Consider the following 24,636-nt stretch of genomic DNA (forward strand, 5'->3'; position numbering starts at 1 on the left):
TTCTACCCCTTAGCCCATACAGGACAAGTTAATAAAGCATCTTCTAAAAGCATTTGAGATCTTGCTTCCTGGCAGTGTCATCAGTTTTGTTCAAACTAACAATAATTCAAAAAATAAAAGCATCCCCTGAACTCTGGTTATATGAAAGCTGATTTTGAAAGATGGGAAGAAATAACAGTAAAAGACATGTTAGTTGGTGTAATCAAATCAATAGAATCTCCTTAACCTACCAATATGATATATGTAAAATTCTCTGGAAGCCATCCCCTTATAACTATGGCCCTAGTTCATTTATTTGTCAGTAGTATAAACAGTAAGAATGAATCAAAGGTGAGACATTACAGTAGCATGACCAGTTGAATAACTTTCGGAGTACTTACCTGAATAACTTCACAGCAATAGGGATAAACAAAATCTGTAACAGGCATCAAGTAAATTCTAGAGTATTCAACCTAACAAGTTATTGGAAAGAATGCTGAACAATATTTTATCAAGTTTTGCACTGGTCTTGTATGAATATCTTTACACTTTAACTGACAGCGCTTTATTGTTGATAATTTTTTAAAAAAGAATGAGCAAGTTCTTTGAAAGTTCATTTATCAAATCAAGGTTTTAATGAGGTAAGTATAGAAAAGGAGGTGGGGACAAAAAGAGGAATGAAAAGGTTTCTATTTGTAGAAGTGTGCCTTAGGCTTGCAGGATGAAAAGCAATTTCACCTTTGGAGAGAACTCAGAAAATGTTTTCATGTATGTCTTATTTAATCCTAACAGCCCTGTTAGGCTGCTGGTTTCACTCCTGTTTTACAGCCAATTTAACAGCTTGGGAAAAGGTTAAAAGATGGGTCCCAGTCTCCCACGAATGGCTGCAGAGCTGTAACTCAAAGCCAAATCTTTTGAGTGCCTGACAGCCCAGAGCCACTAAGTCGTCTGGAGCTTCCGGGCCATCTCCATTTTTTGAAACATTCAGTATTTTTAAAAAATTTAAATTGCTGCATGTGTTAAATATTTATATTTAATTTATATTTAACAAGTGAATGTTTGAAGCACAAAAATATTTCAATAGAATCAGGCTATTCCAAGATAACATATGGCAAGATATCATATCCACGACCTTTGTGATGCGATGACTTCTGTGATAAATTGAATGTCATCTTTTGTCAATTTATCTCGGTAACTGCACGTACAATCTTACTTGGAAAGGTCAAAGTCTAAATTCCATCCCTTTGTGAATGTGGGTGAATGAATCCCCAGCACAGTGGCCTCTAACCGCCTCCACCGCACCCCACTCCCAGAGGTCTGCTAGGAAATGACCCCTAAACCAGTTGAGCCTCGTGGACCAAGCAACTGACCTCACAGTGGGGACCAAACACGCTTTCGTTTGGGTGTCCAGGACCCGGAACTCCAAGGCAACGGCTCTTCTTTGCAGTAGAGGATTATGTCACCTCCTGATCAGACCATCCCACAGGGGAACGTTAATTACTCCAACATTGCAGGAGAGGCCAAGGCTGTGGGCTTTACCTTTTCATCAGATTCATCAATAATTTTACTCCTTCCTGTCGAGGGGACGCCGGGACGTGTTTCCAGAGTTTACGAATGAAAGAGAAGAAAGGGAACGAAGGGCATGCCCTGCCCGAGGGCACACAGCATGTAGCAGGGCAGAGTGGGACCAGGCTGCACGCTCAGGGCGCGGCGCGAGGGAGCACTCGCGCGGGGACACCAGCCTGGCACCCAAGACCGGGCAGAGCCCACGGAGCGCGGGAAGCCGGCGGCCCCGCCCAGCGCCCTAGGCCCCGCCCCACCCCCAGGAACGCGCCCCGCCCAGCACCGTAGGCCCCCGCCCCCGGAGTGCGCCCAGGCCCAGCAGCCCCAAGACCGCGACCCCGTCGCCTTGGCAACTAAAGGGACGCTTTCTCCTTAGCAACCAGCGCGGCTCCCGCGATGACTGAAGAAGAGGAAGTTGTTGCCCGGACGGAGAAAGTTATGCGGATCCAGAGGGTGTTTATAAACCTTCTGGACTCATACAGCAGCAGAAACATCGGGAAGGTGAGCGGCAGCGAGTCAGAGCAAGACTCCCAACCCCCAGCTCCCAGTCCCCAGCCCCAGGTCCCCGAACTGAACCATGGGCGCTGTCAGGGCCTCTCCTAAGAGAAAGTCCCTCGTCCTGGGCACGGCCAATGGCCCCCAAAACCCCAGTCTGCATCCAGGCCAGACAAGCGCCCCACCTGGAAGCCCAGATGTTTGGCGTTAGCTAGTCAGCCTCGCGCCCTCCCCTGTTAATGAGGGGACACAGGCTCAGAGGAAGGAAGGGACCCTCCGCTGAGATCACATAGCGACCCCAGAGTCAGGACCTGGAAATAGAGCCCAGGTCTTTGGCCTTCTGACTGGGTTCTCTTTCCACTCCGCCTCCGCATCTGAAGCAGGCAACTGATAAAAAAGTTAAGTCCAATGGTTTTACCACCCACAGTGAGTGATTCATTCAGCCATCCCTTCGACATACGGTTTGAGCATGTTACGGGCCAGGGACTGTTTGGGGCCAGAGTGCCACTAAGCTTGCCCACCCTTCTCCATCTTTAGCCCTGGAAATTAAGATATTCTGAAAAAGGACCCTAGGGCCCTTCATTTTAAAATGCTCAGTGGTGGGCGGGAGGGGGTGGGGGAGAGAGGAAGCCATGATTTTTATCATTTCCCTTTTCTAGGGCTGTGGTAACAAATTTCCACAAACCGGGTGGCTTAAAACAACGGAATTTATTCTCTCCCAGGTCCGCAGGCCAGAGGTCTGTCAGCGGGCTTGTTCCTGCTGGAGGCTCTAGGGGAGAAAGTTTCATGCTTCTCTCTTAGCTTCTGGTGGCTGCCAGCAATCCTTGCCAGCCCACGGCTCGTAGACTACACTCCAATCTCTGCCTGTCTTCACATGCTGTTCTCTCTGGACCGTCTCTGTGCCCAAATTTTCCTCCTTTTATAAGGACACCAGTCATTGGATAGAATCCACCCTAATCCAGTATAACTTCACTTAACCCGATGACATCAGCAAAGATCAATATGGTCAGAGTCACACTTTCCAAGTGGACGGGAATCTGGGGGGAGGGACACTGTTCAACTCAGTATATCATCTAAAGTTGATCAGTCAAAAAATGTGGATTTTGCTATATAATTTATATATAAAGTTGTATATTTTGATATGGTATGTAATTATATATGATAAACAATACATGTGATATTATATGTATTATATATGATATATCTACAAAAAGGGACTAAAAACACATTACCAGGAAAGGGGGAAGAAGAGACAAGGACAAATAAAATTAAACCAATATAGTAACAAAAAAAAATTTTTTTTAAAGAAAAGCATAAAAAAAGGTGTGGTATAAACTTATTTGTGTCTTTCAAAAAGATAGAGATGTAGAGAGGACAGATAGGTAGACAGATCATCTACAGACAGAAAACATCTCAGGGTACACAAGAAATTTAACTGTTATCGCCTCTGGAGGATGGGACTCATTCACAAACACAGAGAACTATGCAGTGAATAAGACCAAAAAAGGTTACTGCCCCCAAGAACTCTGCCCCTCCTGGAAGAAGACAAACAGTAAATGATTTTTAGAATAAATCAGAGCTATTAATGTGTGATAAGTACTCTGAAGGAGAGAGGGCATAAAATGTTGGCTGATGGAAGAGAAGAGCTGTTTTAAACAGAAGTGCACGACAGGGCGCTCGTGAAGGATGATGTTTAATCTGACATACACAGGCCGAGGATCAAGCCAGAGCACCTTGTTCTCAGGGGGCACAGCCGGGGCAAAAGTTCTGCAGTGGGAACCAGGTTGGCATTTTCAGAAGACAGAGTGGCAGGTGTGCAGTGACCCAGGGACCCAGGGCTGACTTCACTGGAGCATTGAAGTCACAGTGCCCGGGGCCAACGAGGCTTTGGGGTCCACAAAGGTGTTTTTGTTTTCTTTGAGCATCAGAAGGAAGCAAATGAAATTTGAGGGTCAAGGATTGTTTGTCTTCATATCAACACAGTTGTGCAATGTGATTTTTAATATTTTTGGTATGGAGAAAAGAGACATGAATGTCAGAATGTGGCCCTGCTCAGCAACCGATGTTCGTGGCATCAGTTAACGAAGGCGAGTCGCGTGGGATCAGGAGTTAGGCTTATATTCTAATCCAATGAAAGCCATCAGAGTATTTGAAAGGCAGGTGGCATGATTGGCATGAGGAGAGACAGAAGGAAGCAGATATAACTTTTTACTTTTCTCCCGTTTTGATCTCAGATTATTTTTTAATATCTTTAGAATAAAACTTTTAGTTTGTAGAGATATGTTTCAAAAGCTTAACAGAATGTTCCACTTGTTCCTTGGCTAACCAGGACCTCTCTTTCTCAAATTCCAAGTACTTGCTGTTAACCTAAAAGTAAAAGGCCAAGGTGAGAGGCAATGAGCATTTATTTGAGATCCAAAAAGAATAGCTATTCAGGAAGCACTGATTCAGTCAGAAACCCACATAGTGTTCTAATTAGAAGGTGGAGGCAAGGGGTTCTTAAGAGAAATGGAAGGGGAATAATTACATGAATAGAAAAATGGAATTTCTGTGGGTGTTAAGAAGTCAAGGAAGGAATTTCTATGGGTGCAGCCAAGTTATCCATTAGCTATCCCTGGTGATGCTAATTCTAAAGAATGTCTTGCATTTTCATATGTGGCACCTCTAGCAAGCCCTCACTAAAGGTGAGTTTTTAGAATCATCATTCATTGGCAGCCCTTACTCCGAGTTGTCCTTAGTATTTGGAAAATGTCTGTTGTCTTGCAGTTTCTCTCAAACTGTGTAGTCGGAGCTTCACTTGAAGAAATTACAGAAGAAGAGGAGGAGGAAGATGAAAATAAGTCGATGATGCCGGAAGCCTCCTCACCCAGACTGAAGGAAGGCACGTTCCAGGTGGTGGGCACGCTTTCCACGCCGCCCAGAGAACCTGAGCCCGACTTTGCCGTGGAGACCTACAGAGTAAGTCCCAAAGGAAGAGTCTCCCTCCACTCCCACCCTCGCCATACGTCTTTCTCTTTGCTTCTCATTCCCTCTCTCCCGCAAACGTGTGGCTGGGGGAAGGTGAGGGGCAAGGTGAGGGCAGCTCTTTGTCCTGTAAGGGACATTAACATCTATTGCCTCCACTTTAAAGGTTTACCTGAAGTAAAGAATTTAAATAAGATATTTTTGGGAAGTATGAATGTAATCTGGACTTTCAGACTCCTAAACTTCTCTCTCTATATATGTTGTATTTAAAATATTTTCTGCCCTATATCACGCCAACATAACCCTTGACCACAGTGAACACTATCTGTGAAAGAGAAACCTCCTTCCGTAGTAAGCCAGTGAGGAACAATAAGCTGTTATACTCCTGTTTTACTGAGAAACAGTGCTGCCTCCCCGTGGAAAATTCCATGCGATCCTCATCCTGAGACATTTAAATACCTCCAGGAGGTTAGTACATAGTAAACACTCAAAATAAGTACATACATACATACATACATACATACATACATACATACATACATCCAGGAGGGGTGTTCCTCCCAGACTACCTCCTCCCATCATCCTGCCTGATACTCCCCAGGCCCTACCACACAGCTTTGGATATGCTGTACCCTGGAACGGTCTTCCCTCTTCCCTCCTTCGACCAGCCCTATTCGTCCTTCAAGATTTAACTCAGGGTGCCATCTCCTCCAGGAAGCCCTCCATGATTCCTACTTCCCCACTCCCAGTTTGGATCCTGAGCTCTTTTCTGGAACAACCGTAGCATCCTTTTCCTGCATAGGTCATAACACTTTTCACATTCTATTATTATCTATCTGTTGTGAGTCTCACTGACTATATCAGCTCCTTGAGGATAGAGACTGTACCTCACCTAGCACAGCAACTGGCAGAAAGTGGTCCTCAATAAATGTTTGCAAATCGAATGAATGAGTCCTCTCTTGCCATCTTTGGGAACTGTCTTCACCACTTATGCCCTTTCCCACTCTTCTGGATCTTCACTCATCGCTGGCTTCTTTCTTTCCACCTATACATATGCTCAGATCTTCCCCACTACAGAAACAAACAAAAAACCACGCACACTTAATTTGGCCTCCCTGATAGCCACCAGCCTTTCTCTGGCCCTGGCCACCGCTGAACTTCAGGGAGGGCTCAGCCACTTTGGCAGGACTCACTCCTGCGCTCCCCAGTCCCTGGTCTGTCCAGTGCCAGCAGGCTCGGTCCCCACCATTTCAGTGTCACCATGAACCCCTAATTCCCAGGGGCCTATCTTAGCTGGCTTCCCAGGAGAAACTCCTTCCTCCTGCTGCAGCTGCCACACCTGGCTCCCCTTACACGGCCAAGCCCGCCTTCTCGGGTCCTTTCACTGGCTCCTTCTCTTCTTTCCAGCCCTTCCTTACTGTGGTTTTCCCAGAGCTCCTCCCTCTCATAATGGGTAACCTTCTTAAACGCTTCCCAGTCCTATGGTTTCAGCTCCCCCACTGCCAACGCCTTTCAAATTTGTCTCCAGCTCTGTTGACCCAAAGATCTAAGTGACTCCTAGCCCACGCCTCCAGATGTCTCACAGGCACTTCTAAATCAATATACTCCAAATTAAATTTGTTTACATACCTCCACAAATCCACTCTGCCGTCCGTACTCATAATTTTTATTAAGGCCCTTGATGCCTGTGTCAGTTTAGGTTTGAGGGGCTGCAAGGAATAGAAAAAGGTCAATGCAAACTGGCTTAATAAGGAAATTCTTCAGCGCATGTGGCTAGAAGATGCAGCTTCAGGGCTGGCATGATCCAGGGGCTGCGGCTCCTGTTCCTGCCCCTTTCTGGGCTCTGCTTTCCTCTGGGGTTGACTTCATGCTCAGGCTGTCAGCAAGGCTGCAATAGTCCAGGGCCTTACATTCATACACAGCAACATCTGGCGAAGGGAACTTCCCGAAAGTCTCAGAAAGGAGGACGAACATTCCAGCAGCACTCCGCGAACATCTCCTTGAACCTCCCTGTCTTAAATTAAGTCACATGCTCGCTCCTAAGCCAATCACTGACCCTTAGATCAATAAGGCTCCTCCCTTGAGCTAGAGGAAGGAGCTGGTTTCCCACAAGGTGAGAAGGGGAGCGTCCGAACAAAATCGGGGTTTTGCTAAAAAAGAGAAAGAGCAAACAGAAGTTTGTAGACAACCAACATGCACCACGCATTCCCCCCACCACAGTTAAAAGCCTGGTGTCACCGTGACTCCTGGCTGCCCCCACCTCCTGGTCATGGGGTCCTCGACCTGTCTCTTTAACAGCTTTCTGCGGGGCACGTCCTTTCTCAGAGCTATGTCCATTAGTTCAGATCTCCATCATCTCTCTCCATTTACACCTGGATCTGAATCCCCTGAGGAGCCACACAGGTGAACACGGAGCTCCCAGCCTAGCAGGGATTCTGATGTAGACGATTAGCACCCCGGCAGCATAGTGAACATGACGGCAGAGGGGTCCACACGGCCTCACCCAGAGCGCTCCGAAAGTGTGGTTGCTGAGTTGTGTCTTCTCTGTAGAGCCAAGCAAATGGGGCCTCAAATCCCGCCCCCGCCCACAGATCGAGGCCGCTGAAGGTCCACTGGTCTGGAGTCCTCGAGCCTCCAGCAGTGCAGAGTCCCCGCAGATGGCCCTCTTTTGGGAGGCTGGGGTCTACCAGAGAAGCAGGGGCTGAGGCTGGGCCTCTAGGGTGGAGTAGAACTTGCCAGGCCGATCGATAAGGGAGCAAGGAAATGCCACGCGAGGGGACACCTGGGGAAGCGTGCGGCGTGCTTTGAAACAGCATCAGTAGAGCCAGAGCCACGGGGAAGAGTGAGAGAGTGAAGCATGGACAACATTCAGCTGCTCCAGGCTCTGAAAGGCTCAGCATCCCAGGCTCTGCTGAAATTTCAACTCCTGCAAACCATAACCACATATCCCTTCAGGTCCATCCAATCTCAAATGTACCTCTACGATAGCGCTTTCCTCACTGGAGGCTGCCATGTAAGGCTGTACAGGTTGTACACTGCACAAGGGGGCCCGGCTAAGGGCATGAGTAGGGCCTGAAAAGCAGCCCGTTCTGCCGGCTACAGTACGCCGCAGAGTAGATGCCTTCGTATAATTTTTCCACCAAGAGCAGGCTAGCTTTTTCTAATTTGTACAAGGGCTTCATATGCGCTTAGTTGTGTCCTTGTCTACATTAGACTATAATTATTTGCTAAAAGTTTTCCCAACAACACACACACACACACTGCTCCTTACTATTAGCAACCATATGTTATTTTTGCCTCTATCTTTGGGGTTAAAACAGGGCCCACAAATGTTTGTTGGATGAACAAATGAATGCATGCACGTGGTCGCTCAACATCTGGTCAGGACAACTGTGCTCTTGAAAATATGCCTGTTTCATCCTAAATCGACCCAGCCATGATTTAACCAGCACGCGTGTTCCTCGTTGGCCCCCATGCTCGCGTGCTTTCACAGGCCCGACTCAGACGCTTTCTCTGCTTTGTCGTGGGCTGCATCGGGAGCACGCATCTGTGGTGTCTCCAGTGTTCCTTCTTCCTTCCTTTCTTGGGTCCCTCCTGAACCTAGATCCGTCCTGAGTGTATCAGGAGGGCACTGTCCTCTCGCACTGTCACGCTTTTGACAAGGTAAAAGTCTACATTTGGATCCACATTTTCAGAGTGTCTTCTGCATGTTCAGTCTGGAAAAGAAATTGAGTCGACGGTTTTATGGGTTCAGTTGAGTCCCCCGCCAACACACAAAAAAAAGTCTGTTGAAGTCCTGACCCCCAGAATCTCAGAACGTGACTTTATTTGGAGACAGGGTCTTTAACAGAGGAAATCGAGTTAAAAGGAGGTCATTTGGGTGGTCTCCTAATCCAATGTGACTGGAATGCCAATCAAAAGAGGGGATCTGGACCCAGATGTCACACAGGGAGAATGTCATGTGAAGAGGAAGGCAGAGATCTGATTTGCCAAGAAGCCACCAGAAGATAGGAGAGAAGCATGGAGCGTAATCTCCCTCACAGCCTCAGAAGGAACCAACCCTACTGACACCTTGACCTTGGACTTTTAGGCTCCAGAGACATCAATTTCTGTCGTTCAAGCCACTCAGTTTGCGGTACTTAGTTACGGCAGCCCCAGGAAACTAATACAGCTGGTGCGAGAGGAATTAGAGAATGAGCTGGAGAAATTAGCAGTCCATGCTCTTGAATTTGACATGGATGCATTAACCCCACCAGAGAAACCCTCTAGGATTAGAAAAGGCACCCGCTTTTCTTTCGTTCTCCAACATACTGTGCTAAGAGACCAAGTTCGTTTTGATGCAACCGGTCAAGGATCGGTGGGGAACATCTGATCCTCAGGACAAATGCAAACACTGGTTTGCAGATGCAGAGTCCTTTTGTGGTTATCTTTATACCCACCCACGGTATTGCACTATTGGAAAATGTGCTGGCATCCACATAGCAAGGAATAAGTTAAAACACAATGATCACTACAGTTAACTTTTGCCTAATGTAAGAACTTTATATTTTTAACCATTAAAATTTTTTTTAAAGTATTCTCAACTGTCAACTGTAATAAGATACCTTACATCTACAAAGAGAACAGATTAATTCCATCTTGAGACTTCTGAAACAATAGACATAAATCACTCATCAGCACATCTAAGTGATTCATGATATCTAATTGCTCAAATAATCTTGCATTGAGTTTGAGTTAGTTTTAAATGCCTCCCACATTTTCTTCCAGTGTGTTCTAATTCTTCCCTTCTGAATTGGGGTGTAAACAGCATGCCGAAATAGTACCTAGGATCATTATGCCATTTTTTTTAATCATCTGTTCCCAGCTATTTTCATAAACTTCTTTGTTATTTGAAAACCATACACAGAAGAGAGCCAAAATTTCATTTTAAATAGAAATCTCCTCCTGCAATTTTTTTCTGTGGGACTCTTCAGTGCAGCAAATCTAATTTGGAAATTGTCATTCTGTCTAAATACTAAGGTTACTTTGTTGGCTTCTCGAACGAATGATCATCAATTCTCTTTTTCAGGCCATCTCTCGAGAAGACCTTCTCATGCGACTGCTGGAGTGTGACATTATTATTTATAACATCAGCGAGAACCCTCAGCAAGTGGAGGAAGCCATCTGGGCAGTCTCTGGTCAGTGAGATACGCCCTTTACTCTCCAGGACACTACCTTTGTGTAATTTACCTAAGATTCATCTAATGAACACATGGCAAATTAGGACCGTGGAAAAAAAATGATCTGATATTTACCTAAAACATGAAATCAGGCTAATGAATATACTTGTGAATACTATTAAAAGATAAACTGAGGCATATTAAAAAAATTTTAAGAGTTTATCTGAGCAAAAATCAGTTGAAATTGGGCTGTGCCAAATCGAAAGTGGTTAGGAGTGCACCATCTACAGGAGCCAGGGGAAAGACTTTTATAGAGAAAAGCCAGAAGCAAAGCAAAGAAGCAATTTGATTGGCTATTGCTTAAGCATTTACCTTATTTGGAAGAGCCTAGTTGGCTGTTTATGACTGATTGTCCTTAGGGTTTTGTTTTGTTTTTTTAACATTTAATCATTATTTTTATTTTTCAATTACAGTTGGTGTATAATATTATATTAGTTTCAGGTGTACAGCATAGTGGTTAGACATTTATATACCTTCTGAAGTGATTGCTCCAATAAGTCTAGTACCTATCTGACACCATACAAAGTTATTACAATGTCATTGACTATATTCCTTATACTGTACTTTATATCCCCATGACTATTGTATAACTACCAATGTATTTCTTAATCCCTTCCCCTTTTCACTCCCCCTCCAACCCCCTCCCATGTCCTTAGGTTTTGATTTCTTAACCTTGAGGCATTTACAGGCTTAAGCTGTCATTTGCTGACGTGGGCTGGGAAGGTATTAGAATTACCTGAGTCTAATGGCCTCTTTGTTTAATTAACAGTGGGTGCTTCCGAGGAATAGAATGTTTTTAATCCTTAAAATAAATGAAACATTAACTTCCAAAATTCAACCTTTATTCATTCTGCAGGCACTGCAGAATAAATGTATTGGGAGGGTACAAAGACAAATAAGAAAAAGATTATGCCCTCCAGGCACCTGGAGGCCTGCAAGACAGCCAAGGTGCACATGAGAGACTTTAATGCAGGGAAGAGAATAGCACAGTCACAAGGAAAGTGTCACAGGAGAGATGTGACTTTAAGACGAGAGGAACCATTTCTAACTGTGAGGATTCGATTCGAGCCAACAAGTGTTCTCTGATAGCAGGCAGGGGGCTTCAGGGGAATATTTGCAGCTTTAAAATGTTTTGAAAACCATTGAGAACTGTGAGGACCTCGGGTCTCAGAGAACAGGGTGATGTTTAGCAATTTGGTGCTTTGTGATCCATCTCCTCATTAAGTTAGAAGCCAAGGAGAAAGCAGATCAGCTTATTTGAATCATTATTTCTGGACCAGGAGGGCAGCCTGAAAGACACAGAGCACCCTACATTTCAATATTTTTTATGCTTCAGTATCTTTGTTTTAGGAAGATTAGATCAGAGGTCAGCAGGCTTTTTCTGTAAAGGGCCAGATAATAAATATTTTTGTCTTTTTGATCCAGCTGCTCTGCCATTGTCACAGCCGTAGATGAAGTGTAAATGAATGGTCTTGTTCCAATAAAACTTTATTGAAAAGTCAGGCAGTACTTTAACAACCTCTGAATAAGATCGACAGCAAAGCCAGATTTTGGCTCAAATCCAAAGAAGTGGAATAGAGCAGCGGTTCCCAACCTTTGTGGCCCAGGGACCGGTGCTCCTATGAGAATCTAATGCCTGATGGTCTGAGGTGGAGCTGAGACTGTGATGCTAGCGCTGGGGAGCGGCTGCGAATACAGATGAAGCTTCGCCGGCTGGCCTACCGCTCACCTCCTGCCATGCGGCCCAGTTCCTAGCAGGCCACCAGCAGGCCTCAGACCAGTACTGATCCACAGCCCAGAGGTTGGGGATCCTTGGAATGGAGCCTCGGGAATGACTGTACCACATTCAGGGAAATCATGATGGAAAAGTACTGTCTGTGGGTGCGAGGGACTCCTTGGGAGCTTAGAATAGTTGATTTCTCATTTGTAACTTTGGGCCTAGATTTCATTCAATAAGCTACGAATCAGCAACATAAACATTGTGCCATCTTTTGGAACAGAGCTCTTCTAAAGCCGGCTTTGTGCATTTTGTCCCTCTGCAGACATTTACAGATGATATATAATTGCACCTTCTAAAATAATTGCACCACCTAAAATAACAATCAGAGCTAATGTTTACTGAGTTCTTATTTTGTGCCAGGCTTTTTGAAATTGATATTTCTACATAATGTATATTTGCAATTTTCTTAAATTTTTAATACTTTTTCTGAAATAAAACCTGGACGTGTTTTGAAAATTCAAAAGCATAGTAGAGCTTAGAATAAAAAGCAGTAATTACCTGCCTTTCTTTTCCATCCTGTCCCCAATCCACAAAAGGAACCTCATTCGACCTACTTGTTCCTTTTAATACATAAAAACACCTGCACCGATGTCCCTTGATTGTGAATTTTTTGTCATTAACCATTGACTTCCCGCTGAGACAGTCGAGCTTCACCCCTCAGCCCTAGTGCCCCTCAAGGGAATCTTATCAATACTCCATTTCCTTTAATGAGCTTTCAAAGACAGAGTATGTTTTACTACTTCCTTCTTCATTCTGATAAAAAGCCTTATATAATTAAGAAAATATTACTCTATTCGGTGGAAAGCTTTTAACTGTATTACCCCATTTTTGAGATATAGAGCATTTGTGCCTGCAAGAAAGTATAATCAGAAGCCCTTGGTCTGTCATCAGCGTCACCGGGGGACATGGGGTTGGTGAGGTTATGGAGGACAGTGGTGGGAACTGTGTCATTTTATCTGATGCACGTTCTTAGATTTTGGCGTTTTGTTTTGGTTTGGTTTTGCGATGGGTACATATTACTTCTTAATAATATTTTATTCAATTATTTTAAAATAGTCTAATAGAAAAGAATTCTCCTACCTTGCCTTTCACAGATAGCATCAAAGGAAGGCAAAAATGACATAGTAGGAAGGAAGAAAGTATTAGAAATGAGAGGAAATTTGCGTATACGGATAAAATGGGCTTGTTCACAAGTGAATAAGCGGATCACGTTAGACCCATTAAAATGATCATAAATAGAAATGGATAACCCAGATAAGGGACCTCTAACCGTGCCAACGTTTGCAAAAGAGGCCAATCCGAAATACCGCAGAGCGGAAAGGGCCATGGAGCAAAATTAATTGAAAAGGCCATTTTCGTTAATAGAATAAAAACAGAAACCAAAATTAACATTTGCGTCGGGATTAATGTGTGGACATAGTGCTCCCCGACTTAATTCAATAACGCTTCCTCATCCTCTGGTCAAGATCCACGTGTTTATTACATTTGGGATACCAGCATTTTATTGTTTTGCTTGTCGTCAGGAATCAGCTCCTGAGACTGAACATGTTCTCTGACAACTGTGTCACTTATTTCTCCTGATAATTAGAATTAGACTTCGCTTCGGACTTTTTTTTTTTTTTCTGGAAAATTATACGTCATGAAAATATTTGAGTGGAATCACATGCCGAAAGCATTCCGGGAGATTCAGTGCTAGGGTGTCTGGAGGGACCTCCCGGAAAGTGACAAACCCTTTGGAAATCAAATCCTCGCCCTTCCGTCCAGAACTGTTCTAAATTCCGACCCCTGCTCGGTGTCCACAATCTTTGCTCATAACAGAGCCTTCCCGCCTAGCCAAGGCCGTCCACACCCCACCCATGGCCCTCAGATCACTGGTTGCTGTCCCCACCCCGCCCTCCGCCCAGGGCCTGAAGGATGCGCAGTCCTCAAATTACTTCCTTCCACAGTGGCTTAGGCTACATAGGGCTACTTTAGGTGAGGTCATCAGAGGGCCTTACCTGCTGATTTGGGGCCCTAATCCCCATTCCCCAACCTCGATGGAACCACCTCCTCCAGTCTCCATGCAGCTGGTCCTACAGCTCAGTACAACCAGACTGCTCGGCCTGCACCCTGCACCCCACCACTACCTTCCATGGCCCTGGACAAATTGTGCCTCTGTTCCCTCATCTGTAAAACAGAGAGCAGAGTAGGTCCTGTCTCATAATGGTGAGAATTCAAAGAAGCCCGTGAATAGTACTGGTCCATGCCGCTGTATTTATTACTATCACTGGCCCTCCAAAAAAGCGAACGCACACGGCCGCATGCCAGAGTAGGAAGGGGGCTCAAGTCTTCAGCTGGGCTCAGAAGCTTCAGGCAGCTGGAGGGAGAGAGCCGAGAGTGACAGTGGGGCCTGGGCAGTGAAGCGTGGGGGGAGGGGCGGGGTGGCCATCCTGGTGTTAAGCTGCTCCTGGAAAAAGGAGTAACTTCAAGTCCCGCTAACAGCGTGTGACTTTGAAAACACGTGTTGCAGGAATCCAAATAACCACTGGCTTTTTGGCCCTACAGCACTGAATGAAGAAGTCAGCCATATCGAGAAGCGGAAGATGTTTATTTTAATTTCTACGGTGATGACCTGGGCGCGTTCCAAATCCCTGGACCCCGTAAGTGTACCAGCTTGTCCTTTATGCAACATTTCACCCTCGGTAATCTGTGCAGAGAGAACTCGCTGCAGTGGATTCTGTATTCTTACTCTCCTGAACTCTAGCCCATAGTCAGCACTAAGCTCTAAGCTCTAAGCTCTGGCTCTAAGCTCACTCAATTCAAAGGGGCCCCATCGTTTTACATGCTGCCTATTAACTATAAAAATGCTTGCTTATCACGCATACCTTTTGTTTTAAATGGTTTGAAAGAGCTCTCTTTTAGACTTATATAAGCCTATATTCTTGTCATATACATTCTTATGCATACATTGAGGAATATATAAGCAAAATACAGTGGTTACGGGATCCCCAAACTTGTTCATATTCAGAGTCCAACTTCTCTGAATCGCATCTGCATTCTGTTTCCACAAAATGACTCAGTATCAAACCTGAGTCATGCTGTATATTGTATTTCCTTTCCTATAACACGTGGTTATTACTTTGCAAGAAACTGTGGACTTGGAGTCATTCCTCCAGCGATGCTTTTTTCATTAGTATCAGACTTATTTTTGCTGCTCTGTTCCACCACCTTTGTGCCTGTGAACTACCTTTCACTTCGGTGCCGAACCACAGTATAATCTTTTCAGACATTTAAAAAGGTAATTAGATCAACATCTGTAGTACCTAACTCAGTTGGAAGGGAAGACAATATGAACAGTCATGCTCAAGGTCACCCAGGCGCCAAGCATCAATGCTTCCTCCCTGGCAATTGTAATAGGCCATTACTCACAAGACACATTTAATTTCAGAGAAGTTAAAATGATGCACGTTTAGAATCAATGGAATACATTATTTACAACAAGGAATCATTTAGGGATTTATCACACTTATTGCAGCAAACGACATTCGTTTGTTTAATCCCCTCTCCCTTGGCGGACCAGGAAACCCTTGAGGGCAGGGACCAAGTTTCATGTTCTGTTTCTTGTAAAGTTCACTTACCTACTCTGTTTGCTTGCCATCACCTCAAGGAGCAGGCCAGTCATGTCACTCCTGTTATGTTTCCTTCCCTCAGAGTATCTAGTAAAGTGTCTGCTACCTAACAATCATTGGTCACTTGACTGGCTGACCATTGTGCTGGCCTGATCGATTTTCCCCGGTCGCTCAGTTATAACTTGTACTAACTTGTACTGACTGAAGCAAAATGAGAACTTACGGACTCCATAATTGGTAGGTCAAATAATGGACTCTGGGCACAGCTGGATCTAGAGACTTAGACAACGTCCTCAGAGCTCGGCTACCTTCTTTCTCTCTTCTATCGCCTCTTTTCTCCTGAGTAGGCCTCGTTCTCAGGGAAATGCTCCCCTCCTTCTGGCCCCCAGCAGCAGCTCCCAGGCTTGCCTGCCTAAGCTCCATTTCTCTTTCCTGCTTTGGCCATGTCCCATCCCAGGACTGGGCTATGCTGTTTGTCCAGGTCGTAGGTCACGGGCCTAATCTCGAACCAGTCACCAGGGGAATACAGAGCGCTGATTGGTCAGACCTGGGATCACATTCCCACTTCCAGAGGCAAAGATGATCAGCCCCCTAAACTAGATGGGCTGGGAGTGGAGAAGAGATGGTTCCTGAAGAAAATGGTGGGAAATGGCTCTTATGTTAGCTCCCGTGTCCTTATGGCATGTCCCCATCCTCTCACTGTGGTTTTAACTTGCATTTCCTTAATGGCCCGTGATGATTTTAAGTCAAGTTTATTAAGGTATAATTGACATAGGGTAAAATTATCACTTAATACTGTATAGTTCTACGAGTTTTGAAAAACACATACAGTTGCTTAAGCCCCACAGCAATCAATACACGGGACATTTCCATAGCCCCCTAAAATTCTCTGTCTCACATCACACAAAAAGTCAGTTCCAGACGGCTCATATAATTAAAAGGAAAAACTTTAGTTTTTAAGAAAATTATAGAATTCATAGGGAAGGATTTCTTTACAAGGCCCAGTCATGCTGAATATTTTTTAAAAGCTTGATAAATTCAACTGCAATAAAATTAATGAAGTATTTATGAATGAAATGATACTATATCTGAGATTTGCTTCAAAATAATCCCAGGGGATAAGGAAGTAGATGAGAATACAGGGGAAACACGATTTGCTATGTGGAAACCTCACCTAAACCCAAATCGAAGGGCATTTGATTAAATAAATGGCCTATGTTCCTAAAAAATGGCAATAAAAGACAAAGAAAGCTGAAACGCCGTTTCAGGTAAGGAACACTAAAGAGACGTGACAATTCAGTGCAGCACGAGAGCCTGGACTGGGCCCTATGCTAGAGGGGAAAATATTATAAAGGACAGTATTGGGACAGCTGACAAACTGGAGCGTGGACTGTAGATTGGATAAAATTATCTTATTGAATTAAATTTCCTAAATTTCATATCCGTAGTATAGTTATGCAGGAGAATGTCCTTAGGAAATATACACTGAACATGAAAGAGAAAAGGGGTAGGATGTTTGCAAAGTATTCTCAAATGATTCAGAGAAAAAACTACACGGGTATACTGTTGGGGAAATATAATTAAAAACAAAATCTTCCCCCAACCCAGAAAACCTCTCCACAAGGTAGTAGAGAGAGAAAACACCTTCATTATTGAAGAAGCATTAAACCAGAAAGCCATGCACGTCACAGGCAATCCACCAAGAATCCCGCCCTTTTATATAGCTGAGCAGGTACAAGCCGACACGGGCTTGATCAACAATAACTCCTTCCGAGTCAGAGGACTGGACAACGCCATTTGTCACACATGGTCGGGCCTAGATTCATCTAGTGATTCGAATGATCATCTGTATTAGCGAATTGGCTTTATCCAGAGGAAAAGCTAAGGTGGGGGCAAATCCCAGAAGAGGGGTGCTGGGCAGCCAGTCACAGAGAGCAGGCTGGCCACCCTGTCATGTTAGCCAGGGCTATGGGGATGGCAGGGTGCAACTCAGTTCAAAGGTGAAACTGACTAGACTTGTTTCCAGACTCTGTGAGTAGAATTCCCAGATTTAGCAAATACAAATACAGGACGCTCAGTTAAATTTGAATTTCAGATAAACAGCAAATAATTTTTAGCACAACTATATCCCATGTGATATTTAAGACTTATACTAAAAATTATTTGTTTATCCAAAATTCAAATTTAGCTGAGTGTCCTATGTTTTATCTGGTAACACTACATGTGAGCCACTGGGCATATTTAAGGGGTGAGCTAATTAGGTAACATGTATTCATGGAGTGTTTGCTATGGATATGAGGTGGGTTAACTTGGTCTCCCCTCAAAAGCGAATTGTCCCCCAGTCTCTCTTCCAGTGGCATCATCATCATTTCAGTTGCTCAATCTAGCCAATTCCATCAGTAAATTCTGTTAATTCATCATCTATAATGTATCACAAATCCATCTTATTGTCTTTGTTTTGATGGACTACTAAAATGGCTATGTGGCTGGTGCCTGCCTTCACCTTCTTGAATCAATATCCAAGAAACAGTCTAAGTGGCCTTGTTCACATAAAACCGAGATCATGTTACAGTTCTGCTTAAAATGCTTAAAATCCTTCAATGCCTTCTAATGCTCTTAGAATAAGCCTAAACTCCACATGGTCCACAAGCCCTGATAACCTGGCTATTGCCTACCTCATCCCTTCCCTACCAGTTCTCAGCTTGGCTCCAATCATTTGGTCTCTTCTTCCCATTTTTCAAACTAGCCAACAATTGTGCTACTTCAGGGACCTCGTGCCTGTGTTTCTAAATCTGCCTCTCTGATTAATTTCCTATAAGCCTTGGACTCAAATGCTCTGGTTTGGTTATTTAACTAGACCAATGGATGTGATCGAAAGGCTCCTTATTGAACACTATATTTTTTAAAATCCTACTCCAGGTAGGACCTCTAAATCTGTTTGGATCTAGGAGAAGTCACTCTGTATCATGGAACTTAATTTCTCCCTTTCATTCTTCAGTTTTAATTGAGTTGTTCTGGATGCTTCTCTCTATGGGACAGCATAGGAGGGTGAGTCATGGAGACAGAGTGTGACAGACAGCTCCATGGACTGTCGAGAAATATTTTTCATCCCTGATTCTCAGGCAAACCAATATTTCGTCTAATCTGATGGAAGCAGTTTTTAAAGCCTGAGACAGAAATGTGCATGTGATATGTTCTTATTATCATGGGATTGATCTGAGGAAAAGGGGCAGTGTGGAAAAGAGAGGGGAAAAAATCCCAACTTAAATTTTAAAAATGAAACCGCATACATGGCAAGAACTATTAAGAAATGGGCTATTGAATGACCATTTGGAACCCCAGTGACGACCTGGCACTCTCCCTACAAAATAAAAGAAGACATTAGATTTTTAATTTTGTTTAGATTAAGGGTAAGTGATAAATTTGGCTAGTGAAACATTTCCAGAAAACAAACAAACAAACAAACAAAAACTAAATCACTATAAAAATAAACAGTAGTTTTTAGAACACTTAAATGTTCTAAAATTTATTTAAACTTAAATGAACAGGGTCGACCCAGTGTCTCCGGGCTTAGAAGTTTTTCATAGCTCTAACATATCGGGTTTGGCCTGTTTTCTTTCACAGGATGATTCTGAGATTCCATTTACTGAAGAGGATTATCGAAGAAGAAAGCAACACCCTAATTTTCTGGACCACATAAATGCCGAAAAAATGGTTCTCAAATTAGGAAAAAATGTAAGTTTGGAGTGGTAGAAAAAGTTTGGGGTAAGAAAAGCTCTTTCTGAGGCACCGTACGATGCACATGGCCCGGTCTGTTCCCTGAGCTTTACGTCCATCATCTGAGCTCGCTAACCATCCCTGTAGTTGGCTTCCTCGTCCTTCCATCCACAGATTTCTGAACTTCCTTCCGCTCTCCCTGAGATGCACTGTCCTTAGGTCCTGGCCCAGGTTCTGGTCCAGCCTGCAAAGCGGAAAGCCTCATATTTGGGTCCGCAGCAGCTTACTGACCAAGGCATCGGTAGGTCCAGAGAGTTGCTCATCCCAGAAGAGGCAAATGACTCAGAGCTGGAAGGGCGAGGAGGGGAACCTCATTCTCCCGTTTCCCGGAATCTATCTCATTTGTTTCTCACAACTCTGAAAAGTGGGTATTAACCTCATCTTACAAACAAGGAGACGGAGGCGTTTAGAGGTTAGGTAACTTGCTCAAGGTCGCAGATTTACTGCGCGTCATCATGGCCTTGTCTGATCTCCCCCTGCAACAGCACTGTGGACGTGCAATTATCGCCATTTCACAGACGTCGACACTGTGGGAAAGACATGTCAAGTGGGGGGGCTAAGATTCAAACCAGATCCGTCAGACGCCAAAGCCTGCATTTTGATTGTTTTTCCCGACTCTAAACCTCCATCATTCAACAGAGTTAATCTTGACACATCCATGGTCGCCGATTAGTAAGACACACTTACAGCTGAGAAGTTCCTGTAAACAACATTAGCCTTCTGCTGCGGCAAAATTTATCCCTTTGATATATATTATGAAATTATTTTATTTCTGTTACCTTTGATCAAAATAGATGACAAGAATGCCCTGGTGATGAATAAGTAGTAATACCCAAAATATTGAGGGCTCGCTCACGATGGGCTGGGCACTGTGCTGAATGTTTTACTGTGGCGCATCATGAAATCCTCATGTGCTTCTTGTAACCCTCATGTACTTCACATGTAATCGTCAACATTCTGTGAACTAAGTGCTATAATCATCACTCTTATTGAACTTTTGTAGAAGTCATATCGAACCTTCAAACCATTAAAGGTTCCATCTACCACATTCTTCCTATTAGAAAGACCTGCTGTAGTAGTAATAATAGTTCTAAGATGACACCTAGTGGTCTCAGAGGATATTACAATAGGAATTTTGAATATCCCCAAGTTCAAGTTCTGTCCTACTATTAAACTTTTTTTTTCATTTGTAGCAATACGAACATTGTGAATATAAAATATCTGAAGGAAACAACATGAGATTAGGAATTCTATCCTCTTTCTATCCATTAATTTAGGACTTTGGCCAAGCCATTAAACTTTTGGGGTTAAACTAAATAAGTAAAATAAAAGGTCTAGACTAAATCGTCTATATTTCTTCCAATTTCGAATCCTATAACTGTATTATTTTATTAAACTTTAGACACTACCCCAAATAAAAAAAATCCACGATTTTTTGATCATTTAAATTTAATTCACTGGTTGAGAATGACTGTTCACACACACAAATAATCGATGTGAATGACAGTATAAAATGCAGGACTATGGTCGTAATATTTCTTTATTATAAAAACATTAAATTTTTCCAATGCTACTAAAATAATCTAATTCAATATGATTCGTAATACTACATTTAGCTTTTTCCCCTGTATTTCACCTAATAGATCAAAAAATTGGTGACTTACGTGGTCGCTGCTGGACTTCAGTATGGAATGGAAGGAGGTATCTTACATTCTTTTTTTAAGGTATGACTTTTCGATGTCTGCAAGGATTTTTAAAGCGTGGTTTACAGTAAGGTTATCCAATCTGAAGATATTTTGGATTGCTTCTAGGTGTGGCTGTGCCTGTGTAGTAGCAGAGGGTGAAGGGGAACAGGGGTGTAGACCGTAACCTTCTGTTTTTCTCTGCCATCATTAGCCACTTGTATTTACCACTCTCAGGATAATAAAGAAAAAGATGGATCTCTTTCATTCATGAGACAAACTTTGACGGAGCGCCTGCCATGTGCTGGAAACCATTGCGGATCCTGAAATAGAATAACGTGATATTATATTTGTACTCGTGAAGCTTACGTTCTGGTGGGGTGGAGAAGAAGAGCGATAAATCGGAAACAAATTCAGCCAGTGAACGCACTTCAGACGTATTTCAGTCGTCGACAGAGGAAACGGAGAGCAGCAAAGCAGAGAACGGGAGGGAGGGAGCGCCAGGGTTGGGAGCTCACGTCTTATACGTGATGGCTGAGGAAGGCCTTTCCAATGACGTGACATGTGAGCAGAAAGGGAAAGGCCGTGAGGGAGCCAACTCAGGTGCTCGCCGGGGGAAGAGCGCCCCAGGCAGTGGGAACCCTAAGTGCAAAGGACCGAGGCAGGAAAGTGCTGGTGATGTTAAGGAACCGGCCGAAAGACCAGTGCGCCGAAGAACGGAGTACAGTAGACGGCGAAGCGGCAGAGGTGATGCAGGAGTCGGACACGGCCTAGCCTCGCGGCCCCTGGCGAGGATGCTGGCTTTTATTTCGAATGGGTCGTGAGACTGTTAGACCATTTGGAGCACAGAAGCGGCATAATCTGTCTTAAGTTTTAAACGGATAGCTAACTACTGCACTGCTGTGTTGAGGATGTACTGTAGAGGGGTGAGGGCAAAGTGGGGAGGCCATGGTGGGGGGTGGTGCCTAAGACTGGGCGGAAATTATGGAGGTACTGAAGGTTGTTCGGATTCGGGATATATACTGAGAGTGGAGTCGATGCGATTGGTTCAAAGCTTGGGCGGAAGGAAGGCTGACAGAAAGTAAAGGATGGCTTGACATCCCAGTCTAGTTACTGAGGAGGGAGTTGGACGTGTGAGTTTGGAGATCAGGGAAGTGGTCATAATCTTGGGAGCTGCCACCGTATGGGGGGGTGTTTAAAGCCAGATGTAGGACCAGATGACGTCACAGAGAATAGACATGGAGATGAGGTCTAAGGGCAGAGACTCAGAACACTCCAATATTTGGAGACTATAAGGAGATGGGAGGGAACCAGGAAAGGAATCTGAGAAGGGGTGCCCTGTGAGGTAAGGGGGCAACAAGAGGGGACCGTCAAAAACACCCGGTGAAAAAAAGTGTTTCTAAATAGCAATAATGATGACTGTGTCAAATGCTGCAGATAATCAAATAACACGAAACCTGAGACTCGACCTCTGGATTTTTCGGAATGGGGTAAGACAAACGCCTGATATGAGCAGGTTCAAGAGGGAAGAAACGGGGATAGAGGAAGTGGAGATGGTGAGAACAGAGAAGTATTTCAAAAAACGTTGCTGCCAAGTGGAACAGAGGAAGAAGGCAGGAGCCAGGAGAAGCGTAGTCAGAGAGGGCTGGTTGGTTTGACTTTTTAATAGAAGAGTTATGACAGCCGACGAGGGTAAGCTGAAGAAGGGCCTTTCTCATTGTCCATTCTCAGCTGCTCTTTGCCCACCCGACCGCTGGACGACGGCGTTCTCGGGCCCCTGCCCTAGACCCTCTTCTTCATCCACGCTCTTTACCTGCGTGGCTCTGTTCATTTCCGGGATAGCTGCCAGTGACTCAAACATAAGTCACCAGCGGGGCTCTCTCTCCTTAGTTCTAGCTCTGTAGATCCAGCTACCTACTCAGCACCTCAATTTGGATGTTTCAGAAATCTAAACTGTACCTACAGTCACCCCAAAACTGCTGCTCCTTCAGGGACCAGCTCAGAAAATTGGACGACCTTCCACCCGGCTGTACCAGCTAGAACCCAACTCTCCCCTCTTTCTTACCCATCACAAAATCTCTGGGTACTATAAAGCCAACCTCCTCAATATCTCCCTCCTCTCCAACCTCACACCCCCGACTCCCCACTTCCAGGTAAAGCTAAACAATCTCTTGTCTGCACAACTGTCATGGCCTCCATCTCTCCGTTTAGACTCTTCCCATCATTCCTTTTCAAGGCAAGGAAAGCAGATCTGATGATGCCACTTCACTGCTTAAAACTTTTAAATGGTTTCCCAAAGTCCAAAATATTTTTCAAGATTCAGTGATCTACAGTGGCCTCCACCTCTACCTTTTTAAAAACAATTTAAAATAACTGAGTACATGATTCATAAACAATACCCAGACTGTTTATTTACTGAAATAGTTAATGATGGGAAAAGATGGATTTAGAGTCTGAAGATCAGGGTTCAAATCCAGGCTCAAGGACTCATCCGAAGTGTAAGGTCCTGCAGGATACTTTACTAAGCATTCCATCTATGAACTGGTGATAATTACCCCCAGCTAGAGGGGGTAATTTTAAATTTTGTGAGAAAGACACCATGCATACGAACGCATTTTCTTTCTGTGTCGATAGCATGCAGATGACGACTAAAGATAGCTGATGAAATTATAGGTTTCTTGAAAAGTGTTTCAGCCCTGAGGTTACACTTCATTTATCTTAATAGGATTTGATAAATCTCATCAGAACTGATTTATAAAACATCTATTTGAGGCTTCATTTGATGATTACTTCATCTGATAGATCTCATGGGTGCCTCTGACTATGGCTCTGTATTTGAGTTGTAATTGTCACATGCATATAACAGGGAAAATGTGCTTTCGCTTTTCTTTCCTTTAGTTGGCTTGGTTGGGTGATGTCCCTGCATTACCAGTTTTTGGAGATGGAATGAATATCATTCCAGCAATTCATGTTCTTGATCTAGCAGGGTAAGTATTCTCCCAGAGATATGACTTCTCTAGAAGTCATGGACTATCTCATTCATTTATAAGTGAACATTTATTGAGCACTTACCAAGTGCTAAGACCCTTGCGTGTTTTATTGTGTTTACTTTTCACAACGACCCAAAGCAAAAGGTGCTGTTATTACCTCCATTTTGCGTCAGATGAGATAGTGTCCACCATCTAAAAGCTCCACATTTCCGATGAGAAGTTCAGGTTCATCTTTCAGAAACTTTATCAGCAGAATAGTACGTCTTGCAATTCTGGAAAAGAAAGAACTTGCTATGTTCATTCTGGGGACCCAGTTTCTTATTCTTTTGTCCCAGATGAGATTGAAACATCCAACCCACCAACTTAAATTCCAGAAATCAGATAGGTGGTTTTTTTTGGCAACTGAAGGTAAAAGTAACACTCGTTTTTCACTCACAGAATATCCCACCTCTGTGCTCCAGACAGGTCCGGAGGCCCCTCTTCTTTGCAGACACTGACTTAAACACTAGGTCGAAGAGATGCTTCATTTTGTTTGCGGTTCATCAGCTCTACATTTCAGGGCTTTGTTCTACCAGCCCC

General features: G+C 44.0%; 1 protein-coding gene across 8 annotated transcripts in view; it reads left to right on the plus strand.

The window, feature by feature from the left end:
* The first annotated feature begins 1,841 nt into the window (after positions 1-1,841).
* Positions 1,842-24,636, plus strand: part of AK7 (adenylate kinase 7) — a 56,131-nt gene continuing 33,336 nt past the window's right edge. For all 8 annotated transcript variants that reach the window (XM_039884173.1, XM_039884168.1, XM_039884169.1 and 5 more), the window contains exons 1-7: positions 1,842-2,043; positions 4,804-4,995; positions 10,070-10,178; positions 14,545-14,639; positions 19,233-19,343; positions 21,029-21,109; positions 23,966-24,054. In XM_039884173.1, the coding sequence (XP_039740107.1) occupies positions 1,939-2,043; positions 4,804-4,995; positions 10,070-10,178; positions 14,545-14,639; positions 19,233-19,343; positions 21,029-21,109; positions 23,966-24,054 (782 nt within the window). In that variant the 5' untranslated portion in view covers positions 1,842-1,938. The remainder of the gene's footprint in view (positions 2,044-4,803; positions 4,996-10,069; positions 10,179-14,544; positions 14,640-19,232; positions 19,344-21,028; positions 21,110-23,965; positions 24,055-24,636) is intronic.

This window comes from Pteropus medius, unplaced genomic scaffold, assembly GCF_902729225.1.
Source record: "Pteropus medius unplaced genomic scaffold, Ma_sr-lr_union100, whole genome shotgun sequence".
NCBI classification, from domain to species: Eukaryota; Metazoa; Chordata; class Mammalia; order Chiroptera; family Pteropodidae; genus Pteropus; species Pteropus medius.